The sequence below is a fragment of the Peromyscus californicus genome, unplaced genomic scaffold (assembly GCF_007827085.1).
Source record: "Peromyscus californicus insignis strain IS unplaced genomic scaffold, ASM782708v3 Scaffold_3__1_contigs__length_106647218, whole genome shotgun sequence".
Classification (NCBI taxonomy): Eukaryota; Metazoa; Chordata; class Mammalia; order Rodentia; family Cricetidae; genus Peromyscus; species Peromyscus californicus.
Window position 1 is genome coordinate 65,056,837 of NW_026294551.1, and position 21,415 is coordinate 65,078,251.

The following is a 21,415-nucleotide window of genomic DNA, read 5'->3' on the forward strand; positions in this document are numbered from 1 at the left end:
CAGGTCATAGGTAATAGTGTCATTGCTCTAGGAAGACATAAATCATGTTCTGGATTCAGCTGTTTCCCTTAAGAATGGGCCTTTGACAGAAAAAAAGGAGCCCGGACCCTGGATCTCTTGTGCTATGGCCTCTCCCACAGGAGCTCCTGCCATTGTGATGACCTCACCAGAGGCCAACTTGATGGGTCAGCCACTGGGAACTCCCAGACTCCAGGACTATGAGTTAATAAACCTTATTTCCTTTTATATTGCTTAAACTCAGGTACTTTGTTGTAGCTCCAGAAAATATACGAAGACTTTGACGTCTAGGCTTGAGGAAACCACTCTTCCCTATGCTGGCACAGGGGCTCAACACCCTTGGTGGTCTTGAAAACTGGTCACATGTTTAACTAGACACAAAGACATCTTCAGCAGGCCATCGATACGGCTCAGCAGGAAAAGGTGCTTGCCACCAACCTGATGAGCTGACTTCAGTCCCTAGAACCTACAAGGGAGAAGGAGAAAATGGACTCCACGTGCTGCCGTAAGCACTCAAACACACACATGCAGTCACACGGGTACACACACAGCCCCAACACCCAGATTTTAAGGGACAGTTTCCACCTCCCTCTGCACCCTCCAGATCTGTAAGTGCCATTCTTGGCCAGTTGAGCCACCACCAGGGGTATCTAGGGAAGGAGAAAATAAGAAGAAAACTAGCAATGAAGGCAACTTTAATGGCTCAGGAGGGAGACCATTTGATTTAAACATGCATGACAATGAAAACCGAAAGCATGAAAGCTACGTGCTGAACCAGGAAAGCGAGGCTGATTATCTTGGTGGATACTTGTTCTTTGAAGGAAGATGATAATACAGTTGAGTGTGGGAAGGTGTGCGATTTTCTTAACTCCTCTAACAATATTAAGCCTTATGACAATGTATGGCTGTAGTTTTTGATTTCTAGTGGATAGCTAGGTTCTTAAGCCAAAAGAAGACCCTGAGGCAGCCTGAATTTGACTTGATGGTAAGCCAGACCCTCCCCAGTGGACTTAAGGAGAGAGGGTCCTGTCCTTCAGGACTCTCCTCAAGAAGATCTTGGTGTCCCGAGCAACTAGTTCAATGACAATCTGAAGTCTCCGGTGTCTGAAGCCACGGACGACAGAGTTCCACAAGCCATACCACAATGAGAATGCTAGACACTTGAGGAACATGGTCACGGGAAAACACATCATGAGTCTCAGTCTCCAGTCCATCTTGTGCAAGTCCTGGAACCTCATGGCCCTGTAGCCCATCTCCAGTGTCCCTGTCCTCTGAGCCACCTGCTGAAGTGACCAATCATCCACACCAAAGGACTTCTGGTAGGTCTCAAGACTCTCCTCGAGGTCAGCAGCGTCACACATTCGGCTCACGGGTGTCTCCAGGTGATTTGTGGGCACACCTTCTTTCAGAGAGAACGCCTTCCTGTCGATGCTCTTGTCACAGATTTCAGAGAGGATCTCTAAGGAATCTGCATACCTGATGTTTGAGAGGTCTTTTTTCAGTGTGTCTCTAAGCTTCGGGAAGTCATGTGATGAAGGCTCAAAGCTGGATACCAGGAATATTGGTGGCACCTTCACCCTCTCCTTCTGGAGGTTCTCCTGAATACTCTCCTGGATACTCCGCATAAGCTGGGGTTCTGAGTGGGCACTTGTACCGAGGTCCCTGTCCAGCTTTGTCCAGACGACGTAGAACCTCTTTCTCATCCTCTGCATGGCTTTGGCCAGCTTCACATGGTTTGAACTGAACTGCTCAGAAGCGATGATGATGATAAGGTCATATTTGTCAAACTCCATCTCCTCCAGGTAGTTCTCCATGCTCTGGGCTGTGACCCCTGTGCCAGGCAGGTCCCACAGGTCCACATTGGATAAGCTGGAGGAGGAGTAACAGGCTGGTTTCTGGGTGGTCCTCACCACCCCAGTGGGAGCTGAATCCTCTTCCTCATGTCCAATGAGCCTAAGGGCATTGATGAAGGATGACATGCCATTGCCAGAGTCCCCAGTCACAGCAATCCTTACTTGGTATCCACACATTCTCTGCATTATATCATTGACCACATGGATCACATTCAACAGGTTCCCCTCTTTCACAGCTTTATCAATTTTCTCACTGACTTCTTGAGAGAAAATGATCTGGCTGGAATAGGATGGCTCACTATCACTCTTGAGAATAAGCCATCCACTGATGAGAGATTTTGCCATGTTTACTAAATGTATAAAAGCCTGCAGAAGAAACGAGACAGAGTCAGACACAGGATGACACAGGAATCCACAGAAGTCACGTTCCCCAGCCATGGGTTCAGATCTGCCACCAGGGACAGCCAGGGCACCTCACTTGAACAGTGGGCCACCTCCTCTGCGATGGGGCTGCTCTGCAGATACACGGCCCTTCACAGTGCACACTTCACAGCCGCACTGGGGAGGTTTGAACCCGAGCTGCAGAACGTCAGCTGGGTCCTTCAGCGGGAAAATGGGTGGGCAGGTCTGACCACTGCAAAAGCCAGCTCTCCACACCCAGACTTTCACTGTGCTTCTCCTTAAGAGTCAAATAATCAGCCAGGTGTGGTGGCCCATGCCTTTGATCCCAGCTCTCAGGAGGCAGAGGCAGGTGGATCTCTCTGAGTTCCAGGAAAGTCTGGCCTACACAGCCAGTTCCAGGTCAACCAGGACTACGTAGAGAGACCCTGTCTCCAGAAGAAAAGATTAAATTTCCGTTTCTGTGTGTCTGCACTATGAAAATTGGGATACTATTCACCAGTAACTACCTGCACAGAAGCACCTGTAACCCATCAACTTCAGCAGACAGCTCAAACCAACTTCCCAAATAGTCTAATGAGCCTGAGGTTTTTTGTTCATTTGATTTTTAGATTTATTTGTAGGTATGCATGTTTTGCCTGGATGTATGTCTGCATACCATGTGTGTTCCTCCTTTCCTCAGAAAGTGGAAGAGAGTGTCAGATCCCCTAAGAGGGGAGTTACAGTTGTGAGCCACAACGTGGGTGCTGGGATTAGAACTCAAGTCTTATACAAGAACAGCCAGTGTGCTTAACTGCTGAACCACCTCTCCTAACCTACTAATTATTAATAAGCAGTAAGATTTGTGTGTCCCTGTGTGTTGGCATTGGAACTAATACAAGGATTCAGACTATTCTGCAAACAGGGCTTGGCTAAATCCTTACAGTAAGATTGAAACATTTGTGAGCCAAGGTTGTAATGAGAATTGGTTTTGGTGACCTAGTGGGTTGTATTTAAGATCACAACTCCCCACATTGTTCCTAGGTGATGGGCCTTCTTCACAATGACACTATCAACAGGGATTGTTGGAACATGGATTTGGGGGAAACATAAATCTGTGTCCCAGGGTCAGGACCAAAATGGCTCCAGAACAAACTATCTCTTATGTCCTTAACAGAAGAAAAACTCTATCTATTAAGATGATCAGATGGCAGTTGGGTCAGTAGAAAACTTGCCCATCTTGCTATGACTGCCTCTCTGACGTACCCACCAATGTGTTTTAAATTTATCTTGATTTATGGCTTTTTTTTTATTCTGTAAAACTATAAAAACTTCATGAAGCTTCCATGTTAGAACATGAATGTGGGGTAACCTACATCTCTATTCCTGGACCATGGTAACTCAAAATGGCTCCAGAATAAACTACCTCTTATTTCCTTTTTAAAAAAAAGAAAAAAGAAAAAAGAGAGAGAGATTGCTTGGAAATCAAAGTTCTTATTTGTACATCACTACCAATGTTTAAAAAAATTAAACCCAAGAGGCTGGGGTGTGGAACTCAATTGATAGAGTGCTTGCCTAGCACTCATGCAGCCTTGGGGTCAATCCCTAAGGCCACAGTAAACTGGGCATGATGCCATATACTCGGATTCCCAGCATTTGGGAGTTGGAGGCAGGAGGATAAGAAAATTAAGGGTATCCTCAACTACACAGTAAGTTTGAAGCTAGTCTGGACTACATGAGACCCTGACTCAAAGAAAATAAAAGAAAGAAAGAAAAGAAAGAAAAATCTAACACTTTCTGTGTGTATCACCATCAACCTCTTTAAAAATTTTCAAATCCCCCTGGGCAGTGGTGGCACCTGCCTTTAATCCCAGCACTCTGCAGGCAGAGACAGGCGGATCTCTGTGAGTTCGATGCAAGCCTGGGCTACAATGTGAGTTCTAGGAAAAGTTGCCAAAGCTACAAAGAGAAACCCTGTTTCAAAAAAAAAAAAAAAAAAAAAAAAAAAAACAAGAAAAACAACAACTCCAAATCTCAGTAAGATGTAGTGGTAAATGCCCTTCATCCCAGCAGAGGCAGGCAGATATCTTGAGTTCCAGGCCAGCCTGGTCTACAGAGCGAGTTCCTGGACAGCCAGGGCTACACAGAGAAACTCTGTCTCAAAATTAAACAAGCGAGCAAGCAAGCAAACAAAAACAAAAACTTCAAAACTCAAGACCATCTCTTTAATCCACACAGTGTGTATCAGTTCCATGAAGAGCTCCTAGCCAGACCCACCCCTGGATCCCACCTCTGGATCCCATGAAGCAACTGAACTCTTGTCCTGTCCTCACACTGAAGTGTCGGGTGTCTGCCCCATAAGGCCTACTATTCCATCTGCGGGACCACTTCCAGGGTTCAACTTCTGAGAGTTGGTAGTTTCCTGTGATGGCCCTATCCAGATCTCTCCTGGAGTGTCCTCTCAGTCCTTTCCTGGGATGCTTCCTCCTTTTGTTCCCCTCCTGGGGTGGGTCCACTTCTGCTCCCCAAACCCTTCCTGCTGCTCCTTACACAGTCCTTGGGCCTGGGCATGACCTCTACATGGAAGGAATAAGCCAAGAGCCCACACCAGTGTTTGAAGACTCACTCTGCTCCTTGAAATGCAGACAAGTTTCTAAAGTCTCAGTTTTCTGACCCAGCACTGGGTAAGCCATGCTACCCACCTTCCAGACCGTGTGTACACACATGATGACTGAATACATGGGATGCTCTCTACACAGCTCTCTACTGTCTGGGAAAGCCATGCTACCCACCTTCCAGACCGTGTGTACACACATGATGACTGAATACATGGGATGTTCTCTACACAGCTCTCTACTGTCTGGGAAAGCCATGCTACCCACCTTCCAGACCTTGTGTACACACATGATGACTGAATACATGGGATGTTCTCTACACAGCTCTCTACTGTCTGGGTGAAGGCTCCTTAGTCTCAACTCAGATCTCTAGGCTGGTGTTCCTCTGGTTCTTCCTTCTCCCTTCAACTTTATGCAGTATGAAGGTCTACGTCCGTGGGCCTGAACTTCGCGGGGCTCTCACAAGCCTTATGATCATTAATCTTCTTCAGAACCTATTAGAAAAATGATATTACAACACCTGAGTACAGATGGAGAGATATATTGTTAGAAATAAATACGGAGGTCTTTGTGCCATGTTTCCATGCTGACAACGTCATGCTCATGGATGTCCCGGCAGAGATTCTCAAGAGCATCAATAGTGCTGAGGGAAGAGGCAAATGCCAGGTCCTCATCAGGCCATGCTCCAAGTCATCATTCGGTTCCTACTGTGAGGATGAAGCGTGGACACACTGGTAAATTTTAAATCACTGATAATCACAGAGCTGGGAAAATTGTTGTGAACCTTACAGGCAGGTTGACCAAGTGTGAAGTGATCAACCCTAGATTTGATGTACAACTCAAAGGCCTAGAAAAAAATGGCAGAACTGTCTGCTCCCATCCTGTCAGCTTGGCTTCATTGTGCTGACAACCTCAGCCTTCACAGACCACAAAGAAGCAAGACAAAAACACACAGGAGGGAAAATACTGGGATTCTTTTTCTAGAAGTGTAAAATACATAAATAAAAAGCCTCTGTGAACTGTTCTAAAGAAGGAAGAAAGTGAGGGAGGGAAGGAGAGAGGGAGGGAAGAAAGAAAAAAGAAAAAGAAAGACACTAGCAAGCACACTCACATGTGTGCACACTCACACTCACATGTGTGCACACTCACACTCATATGTGTGCACACAAACAAGCCTCACACTCTCACACCTCAGGAGAAGGTCATATACACAGTTTACGTGGCTGCACTTTGGTCTGCTCTACATCATTGTGTTCTGTCAAACTGGGTTTCGTTGTGTTCTCTCAAAGATTAAAGATGAACGCTAGCACCCCGGTGAAGAGCCAGCTTCTCCAATGCAGATAAAAACACTCAACTGACTTAGACAAAAAGTTCACTTAAGAAGCTAGCCTCCAAGCCAGAAGCCCTAGTCCCTGAGTGTTCCACATGAAGTACACATACACTTTACATAATCCCGGACATCCCAATATTGCCAGTGGGAAGTTCTGATGCTGGATTCTGATCCCAAAGGGAACATCAATAGAGTGGTTAAGGTAATATTAGTGAAACCCCATCTGCTTTCTCTAAACTAGGCCTCATCAGAAGACCCACAATCCAGGGATATGAGGTAAGAAAGGGGCACATTGCCTCTCTGCTGGTGGGGTGGAAAGACTCTTTTCAGCCAAAACACAAGGGACTGTGTGGTCCTGAAGAAGATCAGGGCAGGTGCCTGCTGCACACAATCCCTGAGAGGAACACCAGACTCCAGACTCTCCTGCCCTGAGCAGTTTATAGGCCAAGCTGCAGTTAGGAGCCTCTCACCTACCTGCTCAGAAGCCTTGTAAAACTGGAATCCAGGCCCAGGATGTTCAGGAGGAGACAGTCGAGCAGTGGAGGGCTGGGGTTCTCCTGGGATGAACGATAGAGGAGGGCAGCAGCTGAAGGGAAGCCTGAGCTCCTGGGCTTCCTCTCAGACCGTGCTCCACTTTGTACTCTGCTCCACGCTGTACTCTGCTCCTCTCAGACCCTGCTCCACTTTGTACTCTGCTCCAGGCTGTACTCGGCTCCTCTCAGACCCTGCTCCACTCTGGACTCTGGTCCACGCTGTACTCTGCTCCTCTCAGACCCTGCTCCATGCCGTACTCTGCTCCACTCTGGACCCTGCTCCACTCCTCACTTGTAGGCAGGAGCCCTGCCTGCCTCCCCAGAGGGAGGGGCCTGCAGCCAGAGTAGCTTTCAGTTTCTGTTCCTGGAAATGGTTCGTTTTCAGGATTCAGCTGCACAAGTTCCACTCTCCTTCAGAGAGTGGGGGCAGGTTTCTGCCAGAGGGCCAGGCTTGAGGGTGGGAAGTCTGCCCAGGAACAGTGACATCCGATTGCAGTCAGAGCCTTCTGGTGTGACCCTGCTGCCTCCCTTCCTGGAGCCCCCTTCTTGCTCAGATGATGGCACCTAACCCCTTCAGACCCTGTGAGCCCTAGTGCTTAGAGAGCTGCAGACCCTTCATAAGACTGCCCCTCACAGCTGCTGTCCCTGCTCGGTAGTTTACTGGCTCCCTCTTACCCCACTCAGCTCAGTGCCAGAAAATTCCACCTAACAGGAAACTTCTCTGTCCCGCTCCAGTCTTGTCATCTAGCCAGGATCAAGGCATGTGGTCCCAAGAGAATATGTCACCTTTAACTGATCTTCTGTCCATGCATCTCTCTGAGTTCAAGAAAGTTTCACAAAAAAAACATCACTCTCCTCTGTATGCTCAGTTACCACTTCCTGGGCAACATCTTTGTTCAGGGCCACACACTGGACCACTGATATGCCCAGGCTGAGGGGAATGGGCTGGTTAGCAGGACAAGACATAGTGACTGAGGAGGACTTCGCAACTGTCAGCACAGTTCATGCGCCCTGGAGTGTCCTGATGTCTCCTACTGGCCCCAGCTTTCAATGTCACTCACTGTCTCTTGACTTCCCTTGTCCCCCATCCCTTCTTTCAATATGTGTACTGAAGTGTATGTGTGTGAACCACATGCATGCATGAGCCTCAGAGGTCAGTGGGGGGCCCTGGAACTAGAGTTATAGGCAGTTGTGAGATGTGGAGGCCAGGCCATGTGGATGCTGGGAACCGACCTTGAGGCTTCAGTAAGAGCAAAAGCCTCAGCCCCTCCTCCTTGTTTCTGAATCACAACTCTTGTTAGGCATACCAGTTCCACTGCAGGAAGAGCAAGGGTCCTCCAGGCTGCCCCTTCCCACAGGCCCAATGGAGCACGGCGAGGCAAAGCCTCCATGCCCCAGCCGCTTGTTGATTCTCTGTCCTTCCTGTCCCCTTCACAGAACAGGATTCTGGCCGCCCACACTCTCACTTCAGTAGCTTTCTCAGGGTCTATGATGCAAGTTGCAACCTCAGAAATCCCCGCAGGGCCCAGTGCTTACCTCTGTCCTGGGGCTAAGAGCTGCACTGTGCTGACTAGGCCACCTGACTCTAGGAGCAAAGGAGGGCTTGAGTCCCCAAAGTGGGCACCACTGGCCACCTGTCCAGGTATGTCACGGCCCCATTCTTTTTTATAATAATAAAACACTTTTTTAAGATTTTCTCATTTCATGTGTATGAATGTTTTGCTTGCATATATATCTGTGTATCATGTGTGTACCTAGTGCCCACAGAGATCAGAAGAGGGTGTTGGATCCCCCAGAGCTGGAGTGATGAGTGGTTTATGAGCCACAATAGGGTTGCTGTGAATTAAACCCGGGTCCTCTGAAAGAACTTGGGCTCTCACCACTGAGTCATCTCTCCAGCCCGTCAAAGCCTTGCTCTACTGTGGGAATCTGTAGGGAAACCTCCCTGGGGTCAAGAAAAGGAGGCCCCTGGGGGCAAGGGCTTTGCCATGCAGTGACGGAGGGAGAGGTGACTAAAAGAGTTTTTTTAAGTGTCTTTGTCACCCTTGACTTCTGTCACTCCAAAAAGGACAGCAGGCAGGCTGGCCCCCTTGAGCTGGAGTATTCCTGACTGATGAGCTCAGTCACTAGATGATTGACAGGCCAGGGAGATGAAGTCAGTGAGGTGCTCACTGTGTAAGCCTCAGGGCCCTGAGCTCAGTCTTCCAGGTCTCAAAAGCTAGGCATGGTGATATGTGTGAGTGATTTCAGTGCCGGCGAGATGGAGACAGGCTGATGGCCCATGTTGTAAGCCCAGTTATAGGGAGGGACCGTGCCTCAAGAAACCAGGTGGAGAATATCCGAGGAACATGGCCCAAGTAGCCCTTTAGCCTCCACATTGGTGCACACACACACACACACACACACACACACACACACACACACACGCACTGACTTATAATGAAAGTATAAAAGGCCCCTAGGTCCAGGCTGTCTCTAGCCCTGAGACCCAAAGGAGACGCTGTGCATGGGAACTTCCCCATGCTCTCTCCTGTGTGAGGAGCATTCGCTACACCAGGGGACATCAGCAGGACTGCCACTGTCCACTTGTGTTCTTCTCTGCTCTTTGCCCTTATAGCTGGCCTCTGCCTCCCCACTGCCATAGGAGCAAGAACAAGAAGCAGACTCCTGTCCCTGCTGGGCCACAGGTGATTTCCATTTCATAAGAAGCTGAAGGTGCCGGGTGGTGGTGGCACACGCCTTTCATCCCAGCACTCAGGAGGCAAAGGCAGGTGGATCTCTGGTAGTTTGAGGCCAGCCTGGTCTACAGAATGAGTTCCAGGGCAGCCAGGACTACACAGGGGAGCCCTGTCTTGAATAAATAAATAAATAAATAAATAAATAAATAAATAAATAAATAAATAAATAAATAAACAAATAAAACAAAAACAAAAAAACCAAGCAAACAAAAAATAAAAAGAAGAGCTGTGTCCCGCTTTCACATCCCAATTCTTGTATATATGGATTTTTTTCTTGTTTTTGCATTCTAACAAAAGCTTCCCCTTCCCATCTTCCCAGCCCCTTCATCTCCCCTCCTCCCAGCTCCCGTCTTCCCCCCTTCCCTGCCCCACTCCCTCCTCCTCCACTCAGATGTAGGCAGACATCCATCCCATGGATATCAGCCAGCCACGGTGTATCAAGCTGCACTGAGACCAGGCACCCACGCTTCCTCCAAGGTCGGATGACACAATTCAGCAGGAGGAATGGGTCCCAAAATCAGGCAGCAGGGTCAGAGACATCCCCTGCTCTCACTGCTGGGATATAAGTGATTGATTTTTTTTTCAGTAACAGCTAGAGGCACTCCCTCCTCTGCCTGGGGAGCCAGCTCTCCCAGGAAGCCTAAGGAGGCGTGGCTGCTGTAAACAGTTATACACTCATCCTGGCACCAGCAGTTTCCATGTCCCGTTCTCAAATAAAGTGGGTCCCCAAGAAGTTTGGAAGAATGCTTTAGATTCTTCCATTTTAATGATCCCAGCATTCCAACTTAGGAGCTTTGGTCAGTCAAGCATTCCTCCCAAGAATGAGTACAGCTGGTGTTCTCTGGGAGGGACCCTGGCTGGCACAGCAGGGTCTATTTATAGACTGGGCACCAGACAGAAGTTCAGGAAAGTGACTTGGCAGTTAGATGCAGTGTGTGGACACAGGATATGCAGAGCACAGGAAGCCTGCTCTTGAAGCCATTTACCCAGAATCTCCTTCCAGCTGGGGCAGTATGGAGTTAGGGCTGCATCCTGGGACCAGGGCTTTGTAACCCCTCACATGGCTACCCACATAGAAGCTGTGTCTGTAGATCATCTCCCCGTGGAATGAGTATGGGAGCTAGTCACCTCGAAACCATCACCTCCTTCTTGCTCCCTTCACTCAGCAAGCTGTGAAAAGGCTCGGGCGTGAATTCCTGTCTTACACTGAGAAGTCTGGCTGGTCAGACCTGCTGTGTGCTCTTCTGTACTGTGCGTGAACATCGCCGACACTTCTCAGGGATGTGGGACCTGTACCCACTCGCAGGCGTTAAATGGGGGTGTTTGCCTGGAGCTACATGCTCTGGGGCATGTGTCGCACATGAAAACGTTCAACACATGTATACACGAACACATGTGCCTAGAGGCAGGCAGACACAGAGCTCTCCCCTTCTGGTGGCCCAGGTTGATCAAGTCACTTTTCATTTACTTTGAAGCTAAATAAAGGACCCTGGCATCCCTCTCAGAGGTGGTGGGGGAGGGGAGCCCTAGCTCCAGATCGAGCAGATTTGGTGTCTCGTTGACATGGTTCCCACAGGTGACACCAAGTCATACCATGCTTGTCTCACTGTGACATGGAGGCTCTCTGTGGCTCTGAGGGAACTGACTTCCTGGTCTCTGGCTGTCCTGGGGCAAAGGTGGCTGTTGTCCTCTCTGTCCCACCTCACCTCACAAGGCACCTGAGTCAGGGCCCCAGTTATCATAAAACCAGCTGCTCCCCAGTTCAAAATAACTGAGGAGTTCATGGTGGGGTCCAGAGATAAGCTCGCCTCCTACCTCTGCCCTCGGATCAGCTAACAGCCCCAGAAGTCTACCGCAACTGGAGAGAGCATCTGTGTCCGGACAACTCCTTGGAGGAGTCAGTCCTGTTCCCAATAACTTGGGGTGTGATTCGGCCAAAAAGAAATGTGTTGTTCTTGTTGTTGAAAATACTAGGTCTCCCTCCGTTGATCTAAGTGGTGCTGATCGGGTGGCTTGCCAGAAGCTAGAAGTGACATGGATTGGGCTAGAGGACACAGATTCAACTTCCTTCTGAGCCCTCCCTTCCCTTAAAACCCAGGGATTCTCTGCTGACCTGCATGATCTTCAGGAGTGCTGGCATGCTTGCTGAAAGGGAATTTGCATTTTCAGAGGTTTGTCCAGATGGCCAGATTTGTAAGAAAAGTGAAAATAGGCAGAAACCAGACAGTCAACCTCACCAGGTTGAGGCTGTCTTAGTGAACAGTGAGGGGCCCCAACCTTTCTGGGGGATGAACGTCCACCACACTTAGAGGGGCTAGGAGACATGTATATGTAGATGTGTATATATATATATATAGACATGTATATAGAGGTAGCTACCAGCAAGTTACAGCTTTTTGTGTGTGTGTGATTTGACTGACAGCAAGGTGGGTTGTTTTTGAGGCCCAGGCATTTTGTTTCTGCAGATGGAGCAGAATGATCAGGCTGGGACAAAGGCAGTTTTTATGGGTAGAGGCTATTGCCCAGTACAGCTTGACTCAGTTCTTCATGACCTGAGGCTATTACCCAACACATATAATATACCCGCCTAACATCTTAGCAAACTTTACAGGGTCAAAAAGGACCCCAACATTTCAGCAAGGTTACCCCAATAAGGTAACTGCTTAGAAGGGTTTTCTACACAAGTTGGGCCAGAAGTCAGTTGTCTACAGTCCAACCTGAGAACTCTGGACTATTCCTTGCCTGTGTCTCGTCTCCTCCCTCCTGTTCTGGATGACTGACCTTGATTTCCAGCCCTTCCAGATAGTCACTCAGAGGTAGTCTGGTCCTCACTCTCCTGATCAGGCCCTCCAGGACTGCCAGGGCTCAGGTAACAAAGAGATGATCGACTCACATCACCTGAGGTGAGAGGCTCTCCCAGAAGTTGGGGAAGGGATCAAGGCCACACACTCCAAAGAGAAGTTGAGCCATTGGCTGGGCCTTGTGGGGTTTTTCGTTTCGTTTTTGTTTTGAGCCCAGCTTCAAACCCTTTCCCAGACTCTAAGAGTTAGCTTTGTCTAAAGAGCAAAACCCGATTTCAAATAAAAAGTTTGCCAAGTGTGCTCCGTCTTCCAGTGTACCCATTTTTACACTCAGCTCTACTCTGTCTAGGTCCTATTCTAGATGGCTGCTCTGTGCTGGGGGACAGTGCCCCTGTAGAGTTCCGTTTGGTAGGATTTCACCTGAAGAAGCAGGGGCTGTGCTGGTTTTCCAGGGAGTGTGTCTTCTTAGTTGGCCCTTTTTGGTGATAATCTCAAATCTGCACCCCCACCACCACCACCCCCACACTCCCCCCACACACACCTGGCCTGAGAACACTCCTTGCGATCCAGAAGGATTGGATGCAGTAGGTCTGACTGACGGTGTGAGGCCACACTCTGAACATCCTGCAAGTGTCCTGAGTGCAGGGGACACTAGGCCAGAAAAAGAAAGGGAACCAGCTGGATCTCAGGCGTGGAGCTCTGTGCAGGGTCGGGGAGACTTTACCAGGAGGTAAATCTCCTTAGACGCCATGTGAGAGTTGCACTGTGTTTGTGTCCTTAGACGCCATGTGAGAGTCGCACTGTGTTTGTGTCCTTTGTCTCCTGAGTATTTGTTGTTGCTGAGAGGATCTTTTGTTATTATTTGTGTGTGTGTGCGTGTGTGTGTGTATGTGTGTGTGTGTGTGTGTGTGTGTGTGTGTGTTCACAGGCATGCGCATGTATGCCTGGGTGAGTTTATGTGCACAATGTGCATGCAGGTGCCCAAGGAAACCAGAGGAGTCAGAGCTCCTGGACCTGGAATTACAAGCAGTTGGGAGCCACCTTCTGGGTGGTGGGGATGAAACCCAAGTCCACTATAAGAGCAATAAGAGCTGTTCGTCACTAAGGTTTCTCCCCAGCCCTCATGATATTCTTTTAGTCCAATCTCTTGGTTTCTCCTGGCCACAGCTGTATCTTTAAACCCTCCTCTACCTTTCCTGAGTGTCTTGAAGATTCACATCTGGGGCGTGGGCTTTTTATGTTATACAAGCAAACTTCAAATTTCCACACAAAAAGTTCTTAGACATCAAGAGACCGTGTTACCTTTGCTGATAAACAGTGCCGGCTTCCAAAATCTATTTTGCTCACTTGTGTGTCAGCTGCTCTTGCTGCCATCCATTCCATTCCATTTTTGCCTTACACACGCCAAAAGTCATTTAGACACACTGTATTTTTAAACCTTCTAAAATAATTGGATCATGGATAGATAGATGGCTCAGCTGTTAATATGGCTCCTGAGCAGGACTGGAGTTTGGTTCCCAGCACCCACACCAGGCAGTTTACAACCACATACAACCAGGGATCCAATGGTTCTGGTCTCCATAGGCATATGTATTCACAGGTACAATCCCCACCCCCACCACACACACATACACACATAATTAAAAATAAAATAAAGCCTTTAAAATAAAATAATTTGAGTGAGAAGGTAGATAATTCAACTCGCTAATACAAATATCCAAGATAAAACAATGTACCCATTAAAAGTCAATGTAAGCTTCTGAACAGGAAAGTCAAACAAAAAACAACAGACCAACCCACAAACAAGGTCTTTTGGGTGTGCTCTGCTATCTGATGCAAACACATTTGCCTCTACAAGCCTATGCCGCCGACGTATGTGGAAATCTCATTGTGACTCAGGCTCTTTGTCCCTGCTACACAAATAGAGCCACGTTTTCCAGGTGAAGAGGCAACCACTTTCTCTTTCTCACAAGAAAGAAAGGCTTATTGTGTAACACTGACTGGTGGGGGTGGGGGTGAGGGGTTGGCAGCCCCAGCAAAGGCCGGGGTCCCAGAGAGGAGGAAAGGAGTCAGCTAGAGAGGATTGAGTCAGACCAGGGGTTGTCGGCGAATCTGGAAACCTGACTGACTAGCAGTCAGAATACTTCTTTATTTATACAGAATTCAGTAAGCAGGGACAGGTTCATGTTGTTCCAAAACATAGATAATATTATTTTTGCTTCCGGACACGTGTTTAACTTTTTCTTGCGTATCTTTTAGTCATCATTGATAAGCCATGACAGAACAGAGTTATCTTTTCCAATCATTTCTGCTCTTCAACTCCATAACCTAATTTTTAAGACTCTAGAGACATGTGACAGCCCATTCTCAGGCTGACAGCTCTTGTGTCTTCAAGGATGCTAGATACTAAGAAAATCTCCAAGCCAGCCCAGGCAGAGTGCCATGTCCCCAACAATGTATTATTAACTCTTAATGGTCAGAGTGCCCAAGAAAAATCCTCAGGCCAAAGCTGCTACAGTTATTATTCAAATTCTGGCATAATACAATGTTTTAGATTTTATATCTTTATAGAATTTATGTGTCTTTATAGAATTGCTTATATGTCAAATCCTGGCATTCTGTTGTTCCTTGGTCATAAGACATTACGGTGGCTCTGTATGAGTTAACTTCTCTAAGAAAGGGGAGCCCTGACACCTCATTCTTTTATCATCTTTCCACATCATTCTTTACCCATCAATGTAAGTCCCTGTGTAGGGCAGAGGTAACTTCAGCTAATCTAACTTTGTTGCTGTATATGCCACATAATCAATCACCTGAGTGTAGAGTGGGAAGAGGCTTGTATCATAAAGAGATCTCTGAAGAGCCAAAGCACCCCCATTTCAAGCAAGCCCCTCACCCTAGCTTGAAACAGGCCTGAGTTTCAGATTTCTCAGAGCTGCTGACATAGGTCCCAGGACAAAGTCAGGATGTTTGAAGAGCCATCTGGTAACAATTGATTAACCACAGAATGCCCCAAAGCCGGATGTAGTCTATAAAGTTTGACAAACGACCGGTTAAAACTACAAAGTAAGATAACACAGAAATTCTGAAAAGCCCCTGAAACTTGAGCCAATCAGAACTGTACCCGTGCTAGCGCCCCTAAATGATGTAACGTTGTGGGTTTTGCCTTTAAAACCTGAGCTTGCAGAGGGGCAGGCACCTCCTCCAGCCTCTGCTGTGTTAGATGGCTTGATGAGGGCCCTGCCACAGCTTGAACTGCTTCAAAAACATTTCAGTGAGTTCGTGTCTCTGGTGGTCTCTTTGGGGGTCTCTCGCCCAGGGCACAACAACCTATGGCTTCTTTATGTGCGTCACAACCTCCAAGGCATAAGGAAGACCTTCAAGTAAATAAGGATATCTCCATAAAAGTGTGAGGGGTAGTATGTTCAGGACTTTCCTGGGGAAGCTTAGAGGCAATACTCCTGGGAGAGGGCATAAATGATTCATAAGAAATTTTCCATCAATCCAGTATCCCCAAGTTGTACAAATATTAAAAGCCCTCTCAAGTACCCAACACTCAGAGTTCAAAACCAAAGGTGGCATGGCAGCCATCATGAAGCTCAGCTTTGCTGGGTCTTTGTCAAGTAGCTGTGCTGGCTTTATGACTTTTGTCGTTCCCATCAGATATGGCTGTGCCAACTGACCTCAGGCTGCCCCTGTGTGTGTATCTCACAGGAAAATAAAAACTGTATCTCCCAAACTAGTCTGCAGTTACGACAGCTACCTATTCTTTCTTCATTTCTCCCTAATCCACAGTGAAGCCTGGACCATCCACACACACTGTGGGTCAGGAAGGGTGAGCACAGGGCTGATGGGCAGGCACCTAGCTACCAGCAGGTACATCCCCTTGGGACACATTCCCTGCACTGCTACGCAGGTGCTATTCGTCCACAGGCTTCTTATAATTACTCTCAACCCAGAGGTCAAGCGGGGCTTTGTAGCCCCCACGGGAAGTAACCAGCAATTCACCTGCAACCTTTCCCTCTGATGTCCTGCTATCGCATTTTACTTCAGGCCTGGGTGCTCAGGAATCCCAAGTTCAGGTCATCCTCTAAGTCTCAGGGTTCCAAAACCACGGGAACAGTTTCCTTTTCCTGGAAATGCTTGTGCTGCCCAGCAAGAGACTAAAGCTGGCCTGGTTGGTTTCACTTTTGATGTTTGTGAACATGAGTCTCAGCAACCAGCCAGCTCCCTCCTGACAGAGGGACACAAGCCAGAAGCTGTTCCAGGCCTTTCTTCCAGCCTCACTCCAGGGACCTCATTTCCTCTCCTCCCCTGCTTTCAAGTGTTGACCCAGGAGTGTGTGCTTTCTTTTTTTTTTCTTTTTTTTTTTTTTTGGTTTTTCCGAGACAGGGTTTCTCTGTGTAGCTTTGCGCCTTTCCTGGAACTCGCTTTGTAGACCAGGCTGGCCTCGAACTCACAGAGATCCGCCTGCCTCTGCCTCCTGAGTGTGGGGATTAAAGGCATGCGCCACCACCACCACCACCACCACCACCACCACCACCACCACCGGGCAGGAGTGTGTGCTTTTCTGGGGAGGACATGTCTGTGGGGTGTTTATGGTGGAGGAACACTGTGCTGCGGCGGCCACTTCAAGGGGCTCAGCATTTTCCACTGTTGCAGGGAAAATTGTGGCTCTGGTTGGTGCCAGAAGTTCTGGGTTTTGTTGTTGTTGTTGTTGTTTACTTTTTATTTGTTCTTTGTGGCTTACACATCATGTAACTTGATCCTATTCATCTCCCTGTCCCTTAGTATCTACTCTCTGCCCTTGGAACCTCCCCCCACAAAATAAGACTGACTTAAGAGAAAAGAAAAAAGAGGGGAAAAAGAAAAGGAAAAATCTGGCTGTTGAAGCTGTAGTGTGACACAGTGAAGTCACACAGCGTACCCTTTAGTTCATTCATCTTTACTTGCAAGTGTTCACTGTAAAGGTCTGGTTTGAGGCCTCTGGTTTCTGCTACACCATCTATACGAGGCCCTCACTGGGACTCCTCTTGGATATCCTGTTGTTGTCCTGTGTCGTGGAGATTCTGCAGCTTTGGATCTGCAGAACCAGTCCATTCATAGATGGGGTGGATTTGGGGGTGGGCCAACACATAGCCTGGGTTATGGGCCTGGGGGTTGCAGGGTTGGTCAGCCCACTAGCTAGCTCTCTCTTGTCCTCACCACTAGGGTGAATCCTCCAGCATTGCCCTGGCAAGTTCACTCTATGCAGCATTGAGCAAGGGGCTGGGCAGGTTCTCCTGTTTTCACACCCTCAGGGCCGGCTCACCCACACCTACACACCACCAGGGCTAGCTCGATTGTGTTGCCCAGGTGAGGCGTAGGGGCCACTCTGCTCAGTGCTGCAGCTGTTCTCGGGCTGATGCCCATGCCTCCAAGTCCCTATCAACAGGGCAGCTCTACGGTGCTGCCCAGGTGAGGCACAGAGCCTGCTTTCCCAAGTGCTACAGCTGGTGAGGGGCTGGGTCAGCTGTCCCACCTGATGCAAGGGACAAAGGGCAAGAGGGGAGGGCATCTTTCCTTTGCCCTCACCACCACATGGCAGACCAGGAGGGCGGGTCAGCTCTCCTACTTTCAGGACCTCAGGGCAGGCCCTCTTGGGGCTGTTCTCCCAAGTGCTACAGCTCCTGAGGGGCTGGGTCAGGTCCCCCACTTGGGTGCCAGAAGTTTTTGTGATGACAAGGACCATACTCCTGAGTACCCCATCCCTGAGAACCTCCAACCCTGAGAATTTCACCCCTGGTGATCTCTGTCCTTGAGTACCCCCATGCCTGGTAGCCTTACTCCTGTGTGAAAGCCCGTTTTCAAGTTTCTTGTGGCTTTGCCCAGCAGGTCCTCATAGAGGATGATTAGGGCCACGGGCCTGAGTGCAGGTGTCTGGGATGGTCTGCACTTGGCTGTGCTGGGGGAGGAGGTCTTTTGCTCCACCCCTTGGCGTCTCTATAAATATCCTGAGGCAGAGATAGTCGGGGCCCATTGGAATAGGTTCCAGGCCCTCTCAAGGCTATCCTTTATTTTCTATCTGATTATCTCCCAATCTAAATCCTCCTATCTAATATTTCCTGCTGCTCGAACTCAAGAAAACTCTGGGGAACTGTGGGGTTGGTGGGTAAATGCCCCACACTCCTGAGGACCTCCACTTTTGGTGACCCCACCCCTGGCAACCTCCACCCTCTGGTGTCCCTTGCTTCCGAGGACTCCACCTTGAGGCCCCCACCTGTTAAAGCACAGGATGCTAACTAACACACAGGATAAGAATCACAGTCTAGATCCATTTCCTTTTTCTCTGACTTTATGGAGGCATAGTTGACAGACAAAAATACACAGTTTGGGGCTGGAGAGATGGCTCAGAGGTTAAGAGCACTGACTGCTCTTCCAGAGGCCCTGAGTTCAATTCCCAGCAACCACATGGTGGCTCAACCATCTGTAATGAGATCTGGTGCCCTCTTCTGGCATGCTGTCATATATGCTGTATACATAATAAAAAAATAAAATCTTTGAAAAAAAAATACACGGTTTGGTAGATACCCACCTAAGTAAGTTTTTTTTCTTTAAGCTTTGCAAAATGCTAATATTTTAATTGAGTCTTTCCTTCTGCAAAACTAACTATTGATGAAATCCTCAGGGCTGGGGTCCTCTGGGCCAGGGTTCATCAAGGGTGAGGTCCTCAAGACTAGAGTTCAGCAGGGGTGGGAGTTCTGTAGGGTGGGGTCATCTAGATCTCAAGAAACAGTATTTGCTTTGTGATTAGTTATGGAAAGCAGAGTCATGAACCCAGTTGACTTACGGTGAATAGTGCTTGGCTCTCCATGGCAGGGTGTTAGGTCTCAAAGCCAGGACAAACGGCTGAGGTCCCTATTTAACACACTAAATCAGGCCTGACTGCCAGGTTCCCCCATCATCCCACAGCCCTTACCTGTTACATGGTATGGCTGGCACAGCCCAACACTACCCTAAACTTCTCCAGCCCAGGGGCTGGGCTGCCCTTCCCCCAGCTGCCCTTCCTTATATAGTCCAGCCATTTGGTTACCCAGCCCTTTTGTCTATCCTTTACTCTCCTGGCCCTTGGTCTCCTGGCTTTCCCCTCCCCCATCTCCTCACATGGCCTAGCTCAGGGTTATGTTCACTTTGGACTCTCCCAGATGTCTCTGCCTCGGGCTGTGCTCTCCCTTCTATCTACAACAAACTTTCTCTTCCATCATACCTAGGAGCAGTCATGTCTCCTTTGTTTATTTTTTTTTTCATTCAGGGAGCTGTTTAAGTATCAGAATAATCTAAATTATTGATGGAAATTTCATACAAAGAAAAAACTCCCTTTGCCAGGGTAGTGGCACACACCTTTAATCCCAGCACTCAGGAGGCAGAAGTAGGCCTGTGAGTTTGAGGCCAGCCTGGTCTACATAGTAAGTTCCAGGACAGCCAGGGGTCCATAGTGAGACTCTGTTTCAAAGACAAACAAAAAAGAAAGAAAAGAAAGAAAGAAAGCCCTCGCTTCAACTTTTATTTAGTGTACAATCTATACAGGTAAGGCAAGCTAAACACTTTGATGATAATAAGCAACATGCAGTTTATACAGTTTCCTTAGTGCATTTCAGAGTTGACCGCCGAATCTTAGTTTTACTATGACATTGTTGGTTTTATCTGACATCCCAGTTTCCCTCACATGTCACACACATGGATCTCGAAACAGACCCTTGTTTGTTTAACAGAAAGCTATGTTTCACTTCCTTTGACACAGCCTTAGCTTTGACAGTTCTTTGGGTCCATAACTATCTTAGTTAGGGTTTCTATGGCTGTGAAGAGACACCTCGACCATAGCAACTCTTATAAAAAACAAAACAAAACAAAAAAACACATTTAATTGAGGTGGCTTGCTAACACTTCAGAGGTTTAGTCCATCATTGTCATGGCGGGAAGCAAGGCAGACATGGTGCTGGAGAAGGTGCTGAGAATTCTTACATCTTGACCCACAGGCAACAGGAAGTGGTCCGAGACACTGGGCATGGCTTGAGCATATATGAGACCTCAAAGCCTGGGTCCATAGTGACATACTTCTTCCAATAAGACCACACCTCCCAATAGTGCCACTTTCTTTGGGGGTCATTTTCTGTCAAACCACCACAATAACCAAAGGGTGTAGCGTCTCCTTTTCCTCTGCTGCACTAAAGCTCTGCCTCAACTTGCTGCCCCACTAATCGCTGCAGAGCAGAACTCTAAGCCCAAGAATTGTGCTAGGAATGTCCATTGCTCCTGGAGAGAACAGGAACTGCTAAGGGGCCTGTTTAGTACACAAAGTTAGAACACGGCTTTCTTTCTTGTTTTTGTTTTTTTAACTGTGTTATGAATGTTTTTTTAATTGTGTGTGGCTGGGTGCATGTGAGTACCTGTGGAGGTCACAGGGTGTTCTCCCTGGAGCTGCAGTTGCAGGCCGTTGTGGGCCATCTAGCCTAAGTGCTCAAAATGAACTTGGATCCTCTGCAAAAAGCAGCAATTGCTCTTAACTGCTGAGCCATCTCTCCGGCCCCACTTTGTGCCTCATCTATTATACCGAATTCTTATTATTCTGTGACGTTAACATGGGCTTGTTTGCCTTGTTGTGTTATAGTATACCACACTCCCAGTAAAGCAACAGCTTTATGACAGCTATTGTTATGATCAGTATTGTTAATAAAAAGCTTAAGATTTCTTAGTTTTATTTGTGCCCTTGGGATATGTTCCACTAGATGTTTACTTTCGTAGGAATGTATTTTTTCAATTTTAAAATATAATCTTTGCTCATGCCAACAAGCACGATTCGTTTCATTTCTTACTCTACTCCTAGAAATGTTATCTTGAAGTATTAACTAAGCAGCTATTAGATGACCTTTTTTCCCCCTCTTTTCCCTTGGTTCTTCAAGACAGGGTTTCTCTGTGTAGCCCTGGCTGTCCTGGAACTCACTCTGTAGACCAGGCTGGCCTTGAACTCAGAGATCCTCGTGGGATTAAAGACGGGTGCCACCACCTCCCGCCCAGCTAAATGACCATATTTTATTCTCAGTTGAGCACTTATCCTGCTCCTCTACACAGTGTCATACCTCTACTTAAACTAAATGAACTGAATTCTTTAG

At 47.9% G+C, this 21,415-nt stretch overlaps 1 protein-coding gene and 1 pseudogene across 1 annotated transcript; one reads left to right on the top strand and one right to left on the bottom strand.

Annotated features, from left to right (window-relative positions):
* Nucleotides 1-696: 696 nt before the first annotated feature.
* On the bottom strand, nt 697-7,082 carry LOC128122800 (immunity-related GTPase family M protein 1-like). The gene is made up of 3 exons (XM_052758546.1): nt 6,669-7,082; nt 5,132-5,358; nt 697-2,237 (listed from the first exon to the last, which is right to left on the bottom strand). The coding sequence occupies exons 2-3, from the start codon at nt 5,168-5,170 to the stop codon at nt 1,029-1,031; spliced, it is 1,248 nt and encodes a 415-aa protein (XP_052614506.1). The 5' UTR covers nt 5,171-5,358; nt 6,669-7,082; the 3' UTR covers nt 697-1,028.
* On the top strand, nt 5,377-6,648 carry LOC128122801 (40S ribosomal protein S15a-like; annotated as a pseudogene).
* Nucleotides 7,083-21,415: the final 14,333 nt, after the last annotated feature.